General features: G+C 39.2%; 1 protein-coding gene across 9 annotated transcripts in view; it reads left to right on the top strand.

The window, feature by feature from the left end:
* ARID1B (AT-rich interaction domain 1B) overlaps positions 1–20,921 on the top strand; it is a 446,720-nt gene that overhangs the window by 163,868 nt on the left and 261,931 nt on the right. For all 9 annotated transcript variants that reach the window (XM_053904333.1, XM_053904331.1, XM_053904329.1 and 6 more), the window contains exon 4: positions 969–1,079. In XM_053904333.1, the coding sequence (XP_053760308.1) occupies positions 969–1,079 (111 nt within the window). The remainder of the gene's footprint in view (positions 1–968; positions 1,080–20,921) is intronic.

Below are 20,921 nucleotides of genomic sequence, written 5' to 3'. Positions count from 1 at the left end.
CTGTCCCATCAGAAACTGGTTTTTCAGCTTTCAGCGCCAATTAAGACATGCTGTAATAAGTATTTTACATTCTGTGCTGCTGTTTGACTTTGGGTGCAAATGGTGGTAGAATGTTTAGTAGCTGGGCATACATAGTTAAACAGCTCGAGACTGGGTATACAGTAAGTTTGGTGTGGTGTGGTATTTGGTTTCTATAATAGTATTTCAGTATAATACTGAAACCATGCTGAATACCTCCTGGAAAAGTGTTCAACAGGATGCCAGAAAGGCCATGTTAATGATAAGTTTCTCAGACCTCAGCAGGTTTTCTGGGTGTGTTTTGTTTCCCTACTGCTGTTTTATTCTTGATTGTGCTTCTCTGGAAACTATGCCACGTGAACATATGGAATTCTGTACATGAGCGTTTATTGGTTTTGTAGAAACCCCAGGATACCGTGAGCTTAATAATGATGTTGTTTTGTGGGTTATCGAGAGGACGTACTAAAAGTCAGTTGATAATAAAGTTTTCGTTAATTATGTTAACATTTTCAAGGTAACGCTAAAGGCAGCTCAGCTCAAATCAGAATTAAACAATAACACGAACTTTTGGTTTGCTCTGGTTTAAAGAGAGTTTGGTCGTAGCTTACCTCCTTCTCCATCTTTTACTGACTGTTACCTTCCTGCAAAACTCAAATATGGCGTTTAGTTTGTATGGTCATGATAAATTTAGTTGTGTGTGTATACATATATGTATATATGTATACACACACGTATATGTATACATATGTGTATATAATGTTTTTTGCTCTTGACGATTCACTGCTTTGTCATTTGCTTCTACTTTTGATAAAGTTACATGATAGCTAGAACATATTTCTATGTCCGCTTAAATGCAGTGTAAATTGATAGTTTGTGATAAGCCTTTGCTTCATTTTGGTTACAACTTCATTGAGATATTTATGAAGTGCTTTATATTTGTGTTTGTTTAGGACATGTCTCAGGAAGGCTATGGAACTAGGTCTCAACCTCCTTTGGCTCCTGGAAAACCTAACCACGAAGACTTGAACTTAATACAACAAGAAAGACCATCAAGTTTACCAGTAAGACATTAATGTGCTGATTTAGAAATGTAATGAGTTAAAGATTTTTAAAAAGACCTGTTACTTTTGCTTGTTCTACTTTATATTAAGACTCAGGGGGGAACTTTCTAGATGTCAGATGTATTTGTCATTTATTAATTTTTTAGGGCTTTATTCTGGATAGGTCTCTTTCATCTGGAAGTATCTCTGGGTCCATTTGCAAGGTTTATTACCCAGCTGACGGGTTTTGTGGCAGAAAGGTGTTTCTCTTGTACAGTTGTGCTTTGCCTAGCCTGTTGCTTTCTGTAGTGATACAGAACGGAGGTGTCTGTACAAGAGTTAAAGGTGAAGAAATTCCCAGTTGGCAAATGATCACAGATGATGAATGAGATAAAGCATCCGGTGGTAGCATCCCAGCTTCTGGGGCTAGATGTAATGAGAAATCACCCAGTCCTTTTCTACCCAAAAGAAAGCATTTTAGTTTAAATTTGGAAAAGGCAGACTTTATTTCCACCAGCAAAGACAGTATGGGGATGGAGATATATATTGATTAGGGTAGTGGCTAGATTATAGGGAATCGTGTTGATGCCTGTAAAGAACTTGTTTTTTGTTTTGTTTTGTTTTGTTTTTAATGGACAATAGCCTAATTTAAATGAGGTTTTCCTTATAAACTAAAAGAGTACATCTGTGCAAATCAGTTTTTATATTTCTTTTTTGTTAAAATATTTTGATTTGAAGAATTATTTTTATTGCTTCATTTTTGTTAAGTTTCATTTAAGATGGGAGTTCAGGCTAGCCAGGATTTTAATTTGAATTTCCAATGTTTTACATTAAGTAATACTATATTACTTGTAAGCGTTCGAGAACTAGCTTTTGTAATCAGCGTTCTACATGACATTTACCATGCATGCTCTACCCGTCTTTAAGTCATGTGCAGCCTTGGAGAAGAAGGTAAGTGCTGGCCACAGGGTAGAGTATCTCTGAAGCCGATGAACGTGTTTTTGACGTAATGTTTTAGCTTTTACATCCGTGATGGGAGGTGGGTGAAATCGGTCGCGGTCATCTTCTAGTCGACGCCGGGGTGCTCACTGTCTAGTTACTCGGTTTTCGAAAGAAGGAGAGGTGAGGGGTTCTGCGTCTTGCGTTGTAAGCTTTTCTTCTTTAGCGGACGCCTGAGCTTGGTGAGCATGTACGCGTGTGTACGCATGCAGGGGAGCAGCGCTGACAAACGTAATGTTTGCTGGATATTTGGAAATTAGCTTGCGGTTTTCGGAAATTTCAGTGGACTCACGGGAAGCAGATGGACAACGAATTCCACTTTTTTCCCTCCCCCAGCTTTTTATTGTTTTTAGAGAAGCCCAGCTTCGTAGGGGTGCCCCTGGCTGGTGATGTGATGTGTGCTGTGCTGCAGGTTGGAAAGGCTGCTATAAATCGATACAGATTTTTTTTACGTAGTTAGAAGAACAGTTGGTGGCGTGCTGCTTTCTTTGTATCCACTGGAACTTCGGAGTCGTTCACTAGGCTCTGCTGCTTTTCGTGGCTCTGCACGGAAAGGGGGTGTCGACGCTCAGCTGGCTCTGCAGCACCGTTAGGGAGGGAATGAAATGCGGAAGTCCCAGAAAACCCGATGGAAGAGTCGGGCTCTGGGACGGTGCTTTTTAAGATGAGTGTTGAAAAGGGGGCTGACAGCATTTCGGGAAGTGAACCGATCTGTTCATCAATAGTTCCAAGTTTTTCTGAATTGTTCTATTTGAATACTTTTAATGACTTGCTTTCTTCCTCCATCTTTTCCGTGTCTAATTTGTAAGAGGATTTACAGTTAGTTGTTTATGACACAAATTTTCTTACGTGCTAACAAAAAAAAAAAAAAAAAAAAAAAAAGAGAGAGAGAGAGAAAGAAATGCCCCGTTTGGTATTAACTTTCAGTTTTTGTAACTAACTCACAGGTAAATAAGATGCTGATTGATGCAATAACATTTCACTAAGCTTTTTTTTAGAGAACAAACTTTCCTGGTTTTGTGGTGAGTATATGGAAGTGTCAGTTACTGAATGAAGGACAAACCATAGATCAGCTGGTGTACCTAGCCACCACCCTTCCGCACCTGCTGCCGACCTGTCAAAACGAAAATTGGCTCTATTTAAATGGATTTTAGCATGCCACTTTTCTTTTAACAGGCATCGTTTGTGTAGAAAGTTTGCATACAGGCTTGACTAACGCGTGTTTAGCTATGTTATACACAATTAAGGTCATCACAGTTTGGGGGCAAGATTTGTTGGTATTCTCCATGGCTCTAATATCATGTATTTTTAGTATTACCTCTTTTAAGTAGTTTAGTTCTCCCACTTGGCTAAGTTGATACGTAGGTACCATGAAACTATATTGTGATTATATCTGAATTTGCTGTTGGGTAATTTGTAGATTTATGCTGCATTTTTGATTCATGTGTCAGTGATACAAATCTTGTCTTTTAAAGGCAACCCATCGTATGTGTAACCTGTAGCTTATAATTTGGAACTAAGTTGTGGGTCTTCCCTTTACATTTTAAAAAATGTGGTATAGGATTCTACCGTATGATTGTTAAGTCTTCGTTTATTATATATGTGACTATTAAGAAGGAACTTCTCCAGTAGTCCTTTCTTAATCTTTCTGATTATATTGGGATAGATTTTGTAATATTTTCTGTACGTGTGATCTTTTCTTTAGCATGTTTGTTATGCAGTTCAGTTTCCATTATGAGAAACCAAGGTATTTCCAGGATCCTTATGCTAGATCTGTAATTTGATATCTCAGTAAGCTGTCCTCCCACCGTTGTTTGAACTGGTATCTGTCTGTATTTGCATGTCATTAAATTCTTGGTGATCTTCAGGAGCTAACGCAGTTATGTTTTCCAGCTGACTTAGATCCTGAGATCATCCACAGTAAAGCAAATACCTCATAAATTAATACTTGTCCTCTTGTTGTCTTGGGGCCATGACCAGTGATATTTACTTATCACTTAATTCCCTCAGACCTAAGCTCAGAACAAATCTTTCTTAATAATGTCCACTCACTGCTGTCCCTCTTAATCAACAGCCCTTCCCCATTGAGTTGCATTAGCTTCCATACCTTGATATTACCATTATTAACAGTTGTTAGCATCTAGTAGATATTAAAAGTAGCTTGCAGAACTCTCTCTCCTTGGAATATTATCACTTAAAATTTGAGCACATTGGGTAGTTTTTCCACCTCTAATATTGATGTGAAAGGAAGCCAGCATTTAAGCAGAATACACAGTGGAAGGCCAGAAAAATGCTACAACTTACTAACGCTTTTTTTTATAAACATTGAGTAGATCTCAATGTCTATTTTAAGATAACCCCTCCAAATATTATTTAATACACTTTTTTTTGTTGTCTTTTGTTACATTTTCATTGCTTGTGCCATTTACTGCTTATCTTTTTATTACACTTATTTTTATAGCTGTCTTGGCTCCCCTGTTAGAATAGGATCTTTTCAGAGTATTTATGATGTTTATTCAGTAGTATTTTCCTAATAAGATTTTAGGTAAAAACTTCCAACCACGTTCTTCCTCCAGTTTCAGAATTTTGTTTTCATTGCTTAAGGGATTTTTTCCAAGGTATCAAATTGATATCAGTAGAGCCTATGTTCTCTGATGCTCCTGAGACTAAAGGATTATAATGAGGTATCTGTATTAGCAGGGTGGGTTTTTCCTTAAAACTGTTTTATTATAAAATGACATTTGACTTGGACCTGGTAGCCTTAAGCTTCTAGAGAAGAAGTGGGCACTTTTGGATGATTGAGCTAAAAATAGTGTGAAAACATTCTTTTCTTAGTAATACAGGTTTTTTAATTGTAAAAATAAATAAATTGACGGGAACAATAATAATAATTTCAGTAAGTGCGGCACAGATATGTTGTTAATAAAATGTGTATAAACATGGATACAGGGAAGTAAACAAAAGGTTTGATTTTCTCCTCCCAAGTAAGCAGCGTTTTCCCCTCCAGGGATCTGAAGAGCTGTCCTTCTCCTCAGGTTGGCAGTCAGTGATCTGGTTTCTTCTTCGCAGAGGCCTCCCACCAGTTTGTGATTCAGATAGTAGGCCCATTATTCGGTTTGCCTCAGATGCAGAATAAGATCAGCCCCATTCTAACAGACTTTGAGAAGGCCCATCAGGTCATTAAAAATCTCCTTCTGACCCTTTCTTCTTTAAATAGGAAATATCTAAAGAGGTCAACCTAAAAAGGGATTTTTGTATCTTTCACAGTTTAGTAAAAAACCCTAAATGTCGCGTGGAACAGTGCTTATGGCACCTTTGTTGAAGTTTGCAATTAGAAGGGAATATCGAGGTTTAGATAAAACATATGTCTTTTGGCCCTTTGTGAAAGGAAGGAGGTAGTAAATGCCGGTTATTCTTTGAAATAGAGGGTGTTAAACAGGATATTGGAAGCCTGAAAGGGGATGGTTGGAAAACTGTTATTACCAAGAATATTCTTTGGGGGTTAGGTATTAGCAACAGAGCCTACAATGATCTGCCTTCCCTGAAAAAGAATACTCTGTGTGTGTTTGTTTTTTAAATCTTTAATGGCACTTACGTTGGATAGTGGTAAAAGGTCGTGTACTTTGGCAGCATGTCTGAATATTGATGATATGTTAATAGGGACATTTTAAGTGTTGTAGATTTGATAACACAGTTCCTGTGAACAATCGGAAACTGTTAGAAAACGCTAGGTGAAGCGTTTTTTAACTGGGTTTTGCTTTTCACTAAGTTTTCAACCCAATTGAAAACACAAATTGTTAAAGTGTTCTTAACCTGTTAGGTGGCAGGTTTTTGCAAAAGTTGAAATCTACCAGGTAAGAATTAGATGTTTGGCTGCTGAATGAACTCTTCCCAAACTTTTTTTACTTGTATCTTGAACTCGATTTAAATGGGTTTCAGTAAAAGGTTAAGAGTATAGCTGTCTTCCGTTGATTGATCCTTCTCAAATCATTCTGAACATTTAAAAAATTGTAAGTTGCCGTCACTTTATTTCAGTATTGAAACGCTGATAATTCCTGTGTGTAGCTGGCGTGAGTTTGTGAGTGTTTCTTTCTAAATGTTAGTAGAGTCCGTGGAGTTGGGGAGTTAGGGAAGAGGTGACAGGTGAGCAATCATGGAAGGGAGCAGGAAGTTCTGTGATGGATGGAGCCTTGTCAGGTAAAGTGTCTGAAGATACCCCTTCATCAGTGGCATAGTTTCCAAACTGAAGGTACAGACACATTTTGATATCTTGGCAAAGTTTTAAGTGGAACACACAATAGTTGGAATTCTTACGTAGGATTTACCATCTTCTCAAATGTAATTTTAGTAACTGGTCTATTCCATATGGAGACCTCAATTCTTTTTGGATTACGGTTGAGAGAAACACGTGAAGACCTTACTTGAAAGTTCGAATTTAGGAAAAGTGGTAGTGACTTTGACAAACGTTATTTTCCAACATGGCCCATTTCTTTAAGATGTGATGTTCTATAATTTTATCCCTTAGACTACATTTGTGATATTGGCAGTCATTTTGAAAATAGAGGATAATACTTGAACAAGGCGAGAAGTAGTAGGAAGCGGGAAAGTAGGTTTCTCCTTCTTTCAAAACAATCTTCCACTTAAATGTTTGTTCTGTAAATGAATACCCAATAAAACCTCACCAGTTTGGATTTCTTCCAGGTAAAAGCAGGTTAAATATATGGAAAGTTTGAATAAATTAATATTTAAAAAGAACTAGAGTTTGCTTTTAAATAACTGAAGTGTTTGTGTGCAAAGTGTTTCTAAATTGAGATCTTCAGCCCTGTTGAAATAAGTGGATAATTCTAAATTTATTATAGCTGAGGTATTTGCTTAGTGGCAATATGTTATTTTAAAAGATTCGTTTAATTTTTAAAAACACTGTAAGCATACCCCCTGCAAACTTGTTCACATAACATTCTAAAGGTTTCCATTTAAAGTATGGGGGAAATGAATTTCAACCCATTTTATGGGACTGTCAGTTCTAAAAAAATTAATGAAAGAGTACTATAAAAAATAGACACTGGACAAAATTGGAGATGAAGAGAGACTGAAACATAACTGATTTGCAGGATATTGGTTTTGATAATAGAAAGATAACTATGATCTATAGTTGATAAATGAGGCTCATTAAGTAAGGGATGAAAAATGCAGATGTTCCCGGCTGATAGAAAAGTCAGCATACAGGATTTGCCCTAACAAATTGGCGACGGGAAGGTTTTGAGCCAGCTTGCTGCTCTTCAGATGACCCGGGGGAGGCTGTGGAGCCTTCTCTGTGGCCCCACAGGCTGGGCGCATACAACTCCCCAGGTGTGTCCACAAAGAGCCACCGAACCACACCTGGACGCACGAGCCTCTCCGACAGACGAGCTGTCTCTGCGCACAAGGGGGAGAGCAGTCGTGTTTGTCTTCAGTATTAAGCACAGAAAAACGGCGTGTGGGAAATTCTTGCATGGGGGCTGGGGTAGGACAGGTGCTCAAGCCAAGCCGCACAACAACTTCGGGTTTTAATTTTAATTTTTATGCCAGGACTGACGTGCAAAGGTACCTTGTCTCATTCGAGCCTGCCGAAGGCAGGCGTGTTGAACTAGAAAGCCTCCTTCCTCCTTTCTTCAGGGTGCTGGTACCCAGAGGGGTCAGTGGGCTTCCCCCAGTTCTGCAGCCATGGCCAGGGTAAGGGGTTGAATGCGTTTTACTTTGTGCTAGCCAAGTTAGGTGGGAAATAGATTTTAATTTACAAATTTCCTCTTTGTAGGTAACTGAAGGCATACATGTAGCTTATATAATAAGAGCTCTATAACCAGCAGGAGCTCATAGTAGCGTTTGTGGACTGGTTAATTGCTTTTATTTTTCTTTCCAAATGGAAGTAACTATTTTTGATATTAACCATTAGCTTGGGAGAGGAAATAAATACATGTAGAGAGCAAAATTTTTTATTCTTCCCTCACAGTGTAGGGTTTTAGAAGTGTCTCTCTCTTCCTCATCTTTTTCTTTTGCCTTCTTTCTCTAAATCGTTGTAAAATAACTGAATGGTCTTGTTTTCTTTTGTTTGGGTCAAGAAATTTTAGCTGAAAATTGTTACTGTGTGAAAGAAGATTATTGACTCAACAAGCCTTCAATTTTCCGTGAATAACACTCCCACCCCCTAGCTTCAGGAACACGCCGTGCATGCATTCTATTTTAAAATACAGACTGTAATTTAAAACAGGCAGTTTGATGCCCCACTGAACTTTGTTTAAGCCTGGAATAAAAGAGGGGGAAAAAAAGCTTTAAGCTACAAAAAAGTGACTAAGCTTTCTCAACCACTTTTCTTCATAATGCATTCTATTTAAGAAAAAAAAAAAAAGCTGTCAGGTACTATTGTTGTCTCCTTCTACAGGACCTAAATTTTATCCAATGTTAAATTGTGGTGTGTGTGCCTTTTCACTTTATTTCATTATCAAGCTATCGTTTGAATTTTTTAAGTGTTCAGAGCAGTGGTCCTGTGCAGTGGAATCTGTGTATATACATTTGTGCATTTTGTCCCTGTTCAGTGCATGTGAGAACATTAATTCAAAAATTAAATATATAATTTTTAGCATTCAGTTATTGATAGCTAATTTTCTAGAATTCTCAGATTTATATAGCACCTGATTATTAGACCAGAAAGATAGTAAATAATATTATGGCTAAATATTTAGATCAGATTATTATAAAAATGATTAGCTGGGAGTCGTTTAAATCATTTGCCCTTTTTTTTCCCTCCCAGAAACAAAATGAGCAGCTTATGATGACTCATATGGAAGGAATGATGACTTTATTGTGATAATGTAATATATTTTGGCCTGGATACCTGTTCTAATGATGATGGTGAATGACAAACGGACTAAATCTTTGTCAGAGTTCTGGCTCACGTATGCCTTTCAGTAATGACGTCTCCAGCGATGGTTTCCCTCCCATTTTTGGGTGCGATTTGCTTTTTTTTTTTTTTTTTTTTTTTTTTAATGTTTATTCATTTTTTGAGAGAGAGAGAGAGACAGACAGACAGACAGACAGAGCTTGAGTGGGGGAGGGGCAGAGACAGAGAGGGAGACATAGAATCTGAAGCAGGCTCCAGGCTCTTGAGCTGTCAGCGCAGATCCCAACGCGGGGCTTGAACTCAGGAACCATGAGATCGTGACCCAGCCAAAGCTGGACACTTAACCAACTGAGCCACCCCGGCGCCCTGGGTGCCATTTGCTTTTGAACATACTTAGGGATTTGGAGTTGCCTGATTGAGTCCATAGCTTTACTATGCAGGTTATGGGAGAGCCACAGGTCTTCTTGTGGAGTCTGTCTCTAACTTCTCCGAGATTGCAGAGGGCTCCCTCTCCCTGCTGTGGGATCAGTTTGGTACTTTGACATATTTGAGTGTAGGGAAGTTTTGGGAGAAGGAGAAAGGTTTATCTTGAAAAGTTGAGAAGTACATATACCGGGTATCTTTATGACCACCTGGTATAAAGTGGGAGGTAGGAAAAAGAAACAAAAAGAAAGCCGCAGGACAATGAAATCTTATCTTTGTAATGCAAAGTCTAATGCCTTTCCCCACTGGATCAATGGGAAGTCTCCCCAGTGGAGACCATTGTCTGAATCAAAACAATCAGCAGTTGGTTTTAATTTCATGCTGGTGTAAGGACGACCCTGATGGTCTGTATCTGAGGAGTCCAGTCACTTCTGACACTCCAGGTTTACATCTGTGTACTAAAAAGTAACTGAGTAAGCACCCTGTGCTTTTTAAACTGAGATTTATCACTAATGGAAATATTAGCAACCCAGGGACATGAAAACCACCATTTGTTCTTGATGAACCCAAGTCAGTTTAATGAAAAATGTCCCCTGCATTTTGTGCCCCCTCCCCCCTTCCCTCCCTCCTTCCCTCCCTCCTTCCCTCCCTGTCTCTCTCCTTCTCTCTGGAGCTCCCTGGTTTGATCTGGGTAGAGTGGTATGTCGCAAGTCTTCCTTTTACTTGGTATTTTATTACTATCTTTGTCAAAGCAGAGTGGTGTCCCCTGAGACAATGGTACATAAGCTGTGCCTGATCTACAGGTAAATGTCTTCTCTTAAAGTCCAGAATGAGCGAGCACAGCAGTATCCTGCCCCCATCTTAGACTTGTATCCTGATACTGATAATTTGTTTTTCAAAAATTTCTCATGTAAGGTAGGGATCTTTCATCAGTTTTTATTTTCACCATGGGTGTGGGTGGTTGAGAAGTACAGTGATTTGGTTAACACCTTCTAGTGACCCCAAAAATATGTGCTTGGTCTTTTGTAATTATCTGTATCTGGAGAAAATTTGGCTTCAAAATAATAATAATTATGTATAACAATTTATTGAGCACCATTTTTAAAAGTCTTGGTTTATATAAATAAAACTTTCAGTTAACTAACACTGGAAACTGCTAGTAAAAGAATAGCTATGCCCAGAGTCAGGGGTCTTAGTGAATATTGTAGGCGTGAGTTTCATGTGAGTTACAGGAACTTTAAAGACATGCCCTTCTTGACATCTATTTTGTCTTCTCAAAGCCAGATCCCACCCCATCTTCTATTTTTGAAAGTCTGGTACTTTCAGGTTACCTAGACAAGTGAATTGTTCCCTGCCTTTTATTTATGCAAAGCCTTTATTTTCAAAATGCCTTCATTACCACTGGAGGCAGGGAGACGACTTAAGAGGTTAGTGTATTATCTCGCTAATGAGGTTGAGTCAGATTATTAAAAAGTGATGGCAGTGAGAATGCAGAGGAGAAAATTGTTGAAATAAAGGGAGGGATGAATGATAGATGCTTTTAAGGTTTTTAAGCTGAGTGGCCAGGAGATGACAAACACAGGGGTGATGTGGTGGTGGGAGTTGGTTTAGGGAGAAAAGAATAACCCAGAGATTTTATGAGATTTTATGAATAAATCTGCTGGAATTCTAAAACTCCTAAAAGAAAACATTTCATCTTTGTTACCAAAAACCTTATTTTTTGTATAGTTCTTTTATATAAGAGTTAAAATGTCATAAATAGATACTGATGTTGAAAGAATGGTAATGGTGGCTATAACTGTACATTTCACTAAAATTCTCGGAGATGATTTGAAGAGTATTGGAGCAGAGTTTGTGTAAACAACTCAGCAGATTGTACCAGAGCGTTGCTAGCTCTAACATGGAGTAAGACAGAGTGCCATCTCAAAAATAGATGAAACTATATATAATTCAGTTAGGACTCATGGCTGGTCCCATTGCCTTTGTTTTTAGGAGAATCCAGTAAGTTTATATCCTAATATGCTCCTTGGGTGGGGCCAGGTGACTTTATTTGGCTTTGTTTGGCTTACTTTGGAATGATTTAGACTTTGTTCTGGTTGCATTTCACTCTGGAGGGGGCATCCCTTAGTTTCATGTATCTCGTTATGATTTCTCCTCTTCTGAAACTTATTTTGAGTATGTGCATTTATGAGTCTACTATACAAATTTCACTTTTTTACTTGTTTGTTTGTTTTTCTTTTTTGAGGCTATGCGACTGTGCGAGGGGGCGGGGGAACCTGGTTTTTCACATGCTATTTTTGAAAGCTGTTCTTTTTTATTGTGCAGTAGCGGTTACTCCTTTGAATACCTTGAGTTTCTGTGATACATTTAAATCCCAGCAGAGGAAATAGGGCCTTAGGGAGATTACCATGAACTCTGAGCAGATTTCTCTTGGTGTTTTAAAATTAAACCCCTCCCTCCCTTTTTTTCTCCCAGTGTTTAAAGCACTGTCATTTCACTTCCTGCATAAAGAGCAAAGGTTTAATATTAATAAGTTATTAAAATGTGTGTAGTTTTACGTATTTTGCTTCAGATTTTTTTAAAGCTCTACTTCCCAGATGTGAAAATAAAGACTCCACAATGGCAGGAAACGGGACTCAAAGTCCCGGCAGTGGTGGAGTCCCAGTGAACCCATAGTTCATCCCTTTGCAGCAGCTGCCTGCGTGCACCTGTCCTAGAACACACCTGAGTGCCCTTCAACTTTAGTTTTCAAACCTAAGACCTTGTCTCTTTTGAAACACTGTTTTGCCAGTTTAGATTAAAATTATGAGTGTCCTTGAATAAATACGAATATGTTCAGATTTTCCCAAGTGGTTTTGCTTTTTGGTAGTTACTCTATTTGTCTTTCCTCAGCTAGTGTGCCTAAATGCTGACATCCTCGATTAATGCAGAAGGTTTCACTTTACCCAGAAAAACTCAATTATGTTTAACAGTCATTTATTGATTGCCTCCTGTGTTTAAGATTTTATGTTAGGTGTAGGAATAACATAAAAATAAAATTTGGATTAGCTTATTAGTGTTCTTTCCTGTAACACACTCAGCAATAAGAAATCCACAAGAAAACAGACCTATATTCAGAATGCCTGTTATTGAAAAGACTATCTTCTCTTTTTATCTTCAGAGAACCATCTATAAAATCTGCAAAATTCATACTTTTAGCAAGTGTAATATCACAGAGATGTTTTGCCATTCTGTGGAAGTTTGGGATATTTGAAAAGGTAAGAGCAGTGACAGCTATATCAAAATGAAGTTAGCCTTTTCTGCAAGGGTGGCATTCAGTCCCATATTAGAAATGCTTGTTATTTTAGGGGAAGAACGTTACTGCCACACACTTTTGTCAACATTTGGTGTGGTAAAGTAATGATTCTGCTGGCTTTCTTGAGGGATTTCATGAGGGATCTTATTATTTCTTCTACTTTTCTCCCCTGACTTAACATTCATTTTTCTGACTTAATTTCTACTTTTATAGGGATGAAAACAAGATATTAAAGTCTAGCCACCTTTGATATAATTCTGGCCCTTTCTGGGGGTATCAGATTTTAAAAAGTGTATCTAAATAGGCACATTATGGTTCACAAAGCACATTCACGCGTACGCTCAGTGTAGTTTTATTGCCTAGATGCTTCACCTTTACCCCTGTGGATTACATGTGATAGAAAATATATAAAACTTCTTGTGTGGTACTTGCCTTATGTGTAAGCACTTGTTAACGTCACTTTCTTACATTTGTTTGCCCCTCCTCTTTTGAAACTTACTTAGCTGTCGGTGCCTGATAGGATTGCCAGTCTACCAGACTGCCCGGGATTCGGTATTCCCTTCCTCCGGAAGAGGAAACCCGGAACAGAGACTTGGTAGAGTCCCGGTGATTGTGGCAGCTGACCATTGACTAAAACTTTATCTCCTTGACTCCTCGCCCGTTAGACTCCGTTATTGGTCCTCCCCGTACGTGGACCTCTTCGGATAGAGTGTGTGGGTGTGAATACCACTGGGATTCTTCCGCATTCGTTTGGATTCTGTGTTGTTCATTTTTACTTACCACATAACAGAAGAACGTGTATATGTGAAAACTACATTAAATACGTTGTAATTCAAAACAATGCTAAGGGGCTCTCCCAGCATTACGGTTAGAGTCGTGTAGGTAACTAAATGGCTTTTCCTTGCTCTTTCCAACTTGTGATATTATCAGGGAGTGGTAGAATCACCTAAAAGAAGATAAAGAGAAGAAAAGGCGTGAGAAAAGGCATGGATAGAAATCTACTCTGGTTTTAGTGAAGTTGGCCTTAGATAGACTCCTTAGATTTTGCGAAAGGTTTTCAGGTTTCTGAGGCAGATAACCATAGGAACCCTAGTGGTTGTCCAGGAATCACCAGCTGTGACTGATAAACACACCTTTAGTGGGAGACTGAAGGTGGGGAATTAGGTAAAACAACTTAAGATATCCTCCTAAGTCAAATATGTTTCCCTCCCTCTCTATCCCTAATACACATACAGAGAGGAAAGGAGGGGGATCAAGGGGGCGTAAATAATTTTGTTAATATAGAAAACACACCTTTTGGAATTCTCTGCCTTTTTTCATCCCAGTTGATTAGATGGCATTCAGTAAGCATGTCGTTTTGAGTCAGGTGGTGTTTTGCAAGGGGAGCATCCTGGCAGTATCTTACTTTGGATTTTTAGTCCTGCTCTTTGAGACCATGGTATTTATTGATGTTTAAATTTTTTTTTCAATGTTTTTATTTACTTTTGAAGGAGAGAGAGACAGAGCATGAGCGGGGGAGGAGCAGAGAGAGAGGGAGACATAGAATTTGAAGCAGGCTCCAGGCTCTAAGCCGTCAGCACAGAGCCTGATGTGGGGCCCGAACCCACGAACTGTGAGATCATGCCCTGAGCCGAAGTCGGACGCTCAACCGACCTAGCCACCCAGGCGCCCCTATTGATGTTTAAACTGTGCATCCCTTGGGATGCCTCAGGCGGCTCAGTCAGTGAAGCGTCCAACTTTAGCTCAGGTCATGATCTCCCCCAGTCAGAGTTCAAGCCCCGCGTCGGGCTCTGTGCTGACAGCTCAGAGCCTAGAGCCTGTTTCGGCTTCTGTGTCTCCCTCTCTCTCTCTGCCCCTCCCCTGCTCGTGCTGTTTTCCTCTCTCTCTCTCTCTCTCTCTCTCTCTCAAAAATAAGGCAACATTAACAAAAATTAAAAAAAATAAATTGTACATCCCAAATAGGGAACGTTTGCCGATGCTTATTTAATAAATCCAATGTATTTAGCCAGCAGTAGTAGCTAGTGAAAAGGTACCTGGACAAATTGTAGAGGAAAGGAATATTACTTTATAGTGATAAATAGGTCAATATATTTTACTTTTCCCAACATATTTTATGAACTATCTTACCATATCCCTTGTGTGTGATACTCACCATCACCAATTTTTCTTTTGAATATATTCATAAACCCAGTTTCTCATCAATACAACAAAATCATATGAAGTTTAATATAATTCATCTTTTAGCCTCTCTGAAGTTTTTATACTGTGGTATTCTAATATAAAAAGTATGACCCAGATACTATATAACTTAACGATTGAAATTTAAGACTATAGATTTCTTCATCTACAAAAGTGTTTTTAAACACCTTGGAAGACTCTCTCTCAAAAATAAGTAAACTTAAAAAAAAAATTTCTCTCTCTCTCTCCCTCAAAAATAAATAAACATTTAAAAAAAAAGAAAAAAAGAGGGGTGCCTGGGTGGCTCAGTTGCTTAAGCGTCCGGCTTCGCCTCAGGTCGTGATCTCGCCCTTTGTGAGTTTGAGCCCCGCGTTAGGACTGTGTCCTGACATGACGGCTCGGAGCCTGGCGCCCGCTTCGGACTCTGTGTCTCCCTCTCTCTCTCTCTCTGCCCTTCCCCTCCTCACACACTTGTCTCTCTCAAAAATAAATGGACAGTAAAAAAAAATGAAAAAAGCAGCTTGGAAGAGGTATTCTTCTAACATGTGTCCCTATGAATGTGTAAATAAATTTGTTTATTTTTAAATAAACCAATGGCCACTCTTAACTGAAAGAGTCCTGTTGTGACAGAACATTTTCATTTCCTATGATGTTTTTACATAGAATTTATAACCCATGTGTTTCTAAATAGGAATTGAGCTGACCTGCACTAAAGCATTTCTATAAACTGAGGCTACTCAAAGTGGAATACAAATTTAAAAAAATGGTTAAAAATGGAGAAGTAAACAAACCATGATAATACAGTTACCACGAATCACTATTAAATTTAAGGCTGTGGGGTGCCTGGCTGGCTCAGTCCATGGAGCCTGTGACTCTTGATCTCGGGGTTGTGAGTTCGAGCCCCACACCGAGTGTAGAAATTACTTAAAAATAAAACCTTAAAAAAAATAAATTTAAGGCTGCATTCCTGACTAGGTAGAAGGGGGAAAAACTAAGGTTGCGTGATTATTAACATAAACCGAAGGCATCATTTCTTGAAGTGGAATATCACCTTTATACTTTCGTAAGAGAGTAAAATCTTTTATTTTGTGAAAGGAAATAGTCTGTAAAGGAACACATAAATATTCCTGTGAAAATAGTGAATAACGATGCCAAAATACGGGTTTTCTATTTTTTTTATAGTGTTAAGTTTTTTTTCATTTTATTTGGGATAATTATCTAGAACTTAAGTTTGGCATCTTGTTATATAAATAAGTGAACGAATGATTGGCTGTTTCTTCTATAACTTGCTTAACTGTCACAATTACAAATCCAGCCACTCTGTCCAAAGGAGTAGCTTACTGAACCCATTTCCTTTCAGAGTTTTTTTGAAGACAATAATTGTGTAAGCATAAAATATGTAGCCGGATGAAAAGTCATTTAATAAATAAGTACTTCAGTTGTGAAGTAAACTTTTCTTTGTTTTGACGCATAGGTGACATTTTGTAACTTGGCATTTTTCTGTTGTATGTCTTTATGGGAGAAGATTGTTCATCTTTGAGTTACAAGATTTGGGCTCACGATCAATTGGTTATTCTGGCGAGGGTCTAAATTTTACCATGCAGACATTCCACTAGTGACTTAATAGTTATAACCGTTGCAATATTTATCTTATTTATCTTCTGGCAAAGCTTAGGGAATTTTTTTTTTTTTTTTTTTTTTTTTTTTTTTTGTACCCGTTGACCTGAGTACATCATAAAATTGGAGATGTGTTCCTCAGGACAAAAAGGTGAATCCATAAACTGTCTAGCTCCTTCAGAGTTTTAGTGGAAGGAGTGTGATGCTCGTATGATTCCTCCACTTCTCCCCGCTAGGACTGGGCCTGGAAGAATGTTTGGTCCAGCCATGTGTCGGTTGCTATGCTTTATACTTCAGAAGGAATGGACGTGGACAGCAAGCAAGCCAGTGACCTACCCAGTAGGGGACAAGGATCTTGACACCAGTCTTGATTTGAATCCACAACTATCTTTGGCTCTTGGCCATTCGTCAGTCTTTAGGGGGAAGGAGAACAGGGGTCTGTTGGTTGTTAGAAAGGGGCAGCTGTATCGTGCTCCTGTTATTGTGAAGGAATTAGATTTTTTTTGAGACCCCCAACCATGTGACAGAACTCAACAAGAAGATAATTTAACATCCTTTTATTCTTAAAAAATAGTAACAATATATATAGGAAAACTACCTCTGTTCATTTGTAGGCCAGTCTTGTTGTTTATAACTCCCCTTAAGTGAAAAAGCTCAAGTATGGTCAATTCCTCCTTATGGAGACTTCAGGAACGTTAATTCTCTCGTATTTCATTACCTCTAGGAAAATTACCTGCTCAAGATTTTGGGCTTCCACTTTTAAAAATTGTACAGCTACAAAATCATGAAATAGCACTGTCAATGTCAGCTTTATTTATTTATGTGGTTATTTTTTTAAAGACACAAAAAACCCCTGTAAATTGGAAAATTGTTTCCCTTCAGAGGGCTTAAAAAATATCTTGAGTTTGTTGGGATTAGATTGGGTGGCAGTCAGGGTAGCTGCTCTTGTGTAGCTGAAGTGCACAAATCGATTTTGCTCCCTTAGCTGCTTGCTTGTGCCTAAAACAATTTTTGACAAATGCCAGAGTTTCACAAATGTAGGAGTAGCAGTTATAGAGGTGGTTTTGCGAGTCCCTTGGAACAGCCATGCACATCTTCAGTCACTCTTAATTTGAATGAGAAAGGGGATGGGAGAAGCTATTTTTATTTTCTCCTGGGAGCAAGAGAAAAGGAGGCGGAACTCTGTACCATGTAATTTTAAAAAAGAAAAAAATCAGAGTCCATTGAGATCCTTTCTTGTTTACTTTTTGTTTTACTCTTGCTGTCTCCCAGTGTGTTTGACTAATATAAGTCTTCCCCCAGGAATATGAGAATATGTGGTACAGTCCGCCTCATAACCTTCCTGGATATTTTTATAATTTATCATCAGCTGACACCGCCTGGGTAGAATATTCTTACCACTCCCTCTGGCTGCTGGAAGTCTGAAATTACATCTTTGTCTTTGAAGTCAGGCATACTGTTAGCGTTGCTATGGTGACAGGGTGGGTAATGGCGTCCGCAGACTGGAGATTGGTATTTAGCGTTTAGACACTGCTGTACACAAGGCCCTGATTTTTAGAGTGGTTACTGGACTATTCCCTTTGAGTAAATGTTTAAAAACTACACTTTTACATGGTCTTACTAGATTAATAGTCATGGTTTATTTCATTTTAACTGCAAGGATAAAAGCATTATTCCATTAAATGGGTAGCTTTTTTTCTCTCTTGGTTTATGCATTATTAACACAGGCTTTCCTGTTTTGCTTGTAACATTTTATAGGCTTTTTCAAACACGCAGTCAGATTTGCTCGGTCGCTCTTTTAGTTTTTGGTCTTAACCCATTATCTGCTTGGTCTTGCGTGATTTCAGAGGAGACAAAGTTCTAAGGAACTAAGCTTTTAAAATATTAAAAATGAAGAGAGAGAGAGAGAGAGAGAACACGCACATGTCTGTGTGTGTGTGTGTGTGTGTGTGTGTGTATGTGTGTGTGTGAGAGAGAGAGAGAGAGAGAGAGAGAGAGAGAGAGTTACTCTGTATATGGCATTGTTGATTGACCAGTCTTTGCCCATGAATTGCAGCAGTAACTTTCTTTTTAAATGGTTTTGTTTCAGGTTTCTCTCTAGCCCCTCTCCTGTACTATACCCTCACAAAGGAGGTCAAAGGAAAGATTGTGTATGGTTTGGGGAACTGCAGGACATTTTGAAAAGGTTTTAGTTAATGTAACTTTTAAAGTAATAGTCTCCCAAGTCTGTTTGGTCTGAGACCAGTTACTTATATTACATATGATTTGTTGATTCTTAATTATTTTGTCGTTAGAATAATGGTGGCTCTTAAAAGTTCACATAGTATATGCTTCTAAAATATCATTTTGAATGCCTCAGCATTTGGAGCTTACCGCGTCATAAGATAATTTATTTCTGGTAATTTAAATTGTTAGGAAATTCCTGGGGCGCCTGGGTGGCTCAGTCAGTTAAGCGTCCGACTTCAGCTCAGGTCACGATCTCGCGGTCTGTGAGTTCGAGCCCCATGTCGGGCTCCGGGCTGATGGCTCAGAGCCTGGAGCCTGCTTCCGATTCTGTGTTTCCCTCTCTCTCTGCCCCTCCCCCGTTCATGCTCTGTCTCTCTCTGTCTCAAAAATAAATAAACGTTAGAAAAAAAAATTTTTTTTAATTGTTAGGAAATTCTTGAATTTGGGTTTGCTTCTGTCCTCTTGAACCACATGAGAGAAATCTAAATCCCTTGTCTCAGTCATGGCTGTTCACATATTTGAAGGTAGTTTTCATTTTACCTGGGTTTTCACTAGGCTAGTTAGTTCCTTTATTTTCCGCCTTGTGTGGCTTCAAATCTGTCACCCTACTCTGAATTCTTTGATAAACTTTTGTGTAAGTGCCTCCAAATAGGAATCCACAGCCAGGCTGAATACTCCAAAAGTATGGCTGGTGTGGAGCCAGCCTGCCACCAGCTTTGTCCTGGACTGTCATGAGGCTGGGGGCTGGCTTTCTTAGCAGCCACATCCCACTCTGGCCCTGGGATGGGAAGTGCTTGTACTTGAACCTAAGTACAGCCTTCGCGTTTACCCTTACTGAGTGCTGTCTTAGCTGCTTTGGGCCATTGGTCAAGCCTGCTAAGATGTATTTAGATCCTGAATCTAGTATCTGTTGTATTTAATATAATTTCTACGTTTGTGTCATGTGTAAATTTATCTCTCACTACAACACAATATAAAAAATAAAATAGACTAAATGCAGAACTTTTTGACATTTTGGTTGTTGCCATTCACCCAGGAATAATAAATCTAGAACGTCTGTGTGTTCTAGGCCATACCTTACATATCCGTAACACCGTCCTAAGAAGACTTAGAAGCTGGGTGGGAATCCAGAACATTTGGGACTATAGTCCTGTTATACATATAAAGGCTCTGTAATATTGAAAGTTACATATAATTTGTTAATGAGATAATTTTGTCTTCATCAAACCTGTCTTCTGCATGATAGAAGAAACTGACTTTGTAAGCCAGGTCTATTGCCACATCAAGTGACACATGCTGGCTTCTTCCCTGTAACCGGGAGGAATAGGCAAGATAGACATCAAGAGAAGGTAGAAGAGCCTGTGTCCGTCCCCAGAGGGGCCCTAGAAACAGAGCCTGAATGTCATGGGGCCACGGCAGATCATACTTCCCCCTGGTCTTGGGATCTTTGAAATGAAGGCGTCCCATTTGAGGGGCCTAAAATTTCAGTGAATGAGACTGTTGGTCACATGAGCCCATGGCTTATCCCTTCAGGATGGTTAGTGCAGACAGAAGGTAGTGTGTGTCTGGGGGCGGGGGGTGGGGTCTCCTTTATTTCTGCCTTATTTCTCTGTATTCATCCACGTATCTGACACATGCCCCCGCTTTCCTTTGCATTACAAACCATCCAGGACCGAGGGGGCACTGGATACTAGGGAAGTTAAATGGGTGTAGTCTTTTCTAGGGACAGGCTAGTTCCCCCGGGGGGAAGACGTGCACTGAGTGCCTGGTATCGGGGAAGAGAACAGGCCGCCTGCTTCTGCAGAACGTGGTGGCTTCGCCTCCTTGCCCACCACTGCCTGCCGGGGAGGAGAGAAGGGTGAGCCTAGTGAGTCATTCAGACAAAAAGACATCCTTTTTTGACTGGGTCCCAGGTCTTTTCATGTAGGCAAGGAGAGTAGGCACACAGGTTTTGCTACAATAAGCTCCTCCTTCCCCCCCTCCCCCGACCTTGCTCCCACCCCTACATCTCTGTCTGCAGAATCCAGGGCTCCGTTTCTGGACATAGGTACTTGGGAGACGGGGCACTTACAGATTAAGAATTTGACAATGAGTTTTAGAGATTGGAAAAATAATGCTTTAGAGCAGTGTGGTTCATGGAGTGACAGGTGGGAAAGACTCCTCTAGAGACTCTCTCTAGGGACAGTATTCCTTTCCTTCCTCATTTGTAGGCCCTGTATGACTGATGGCCATGTAAGCTTCTGCAGTT

Source organism: Panthera pardus, unplaced genomic scaffold, assembly GCF_024362965.1.
Source record: "Panthera pardus isolate Hobbes unplaced genomic scaffold, ASM2436296v1 HiC_scaffold_17, whole genome shotgun sequence".
NCBI classification, from domain to species: Eukaryota; Metazoa; Chordata; class Mammalia; order Carnivora; family Felidae; genus Panthera; species Panthera pardus.
The sequence above is the reverse complement of the archived record's forward strand: the minus strand, read 5'-3'. Positions and strand labels throughout refer to the sequence as shown.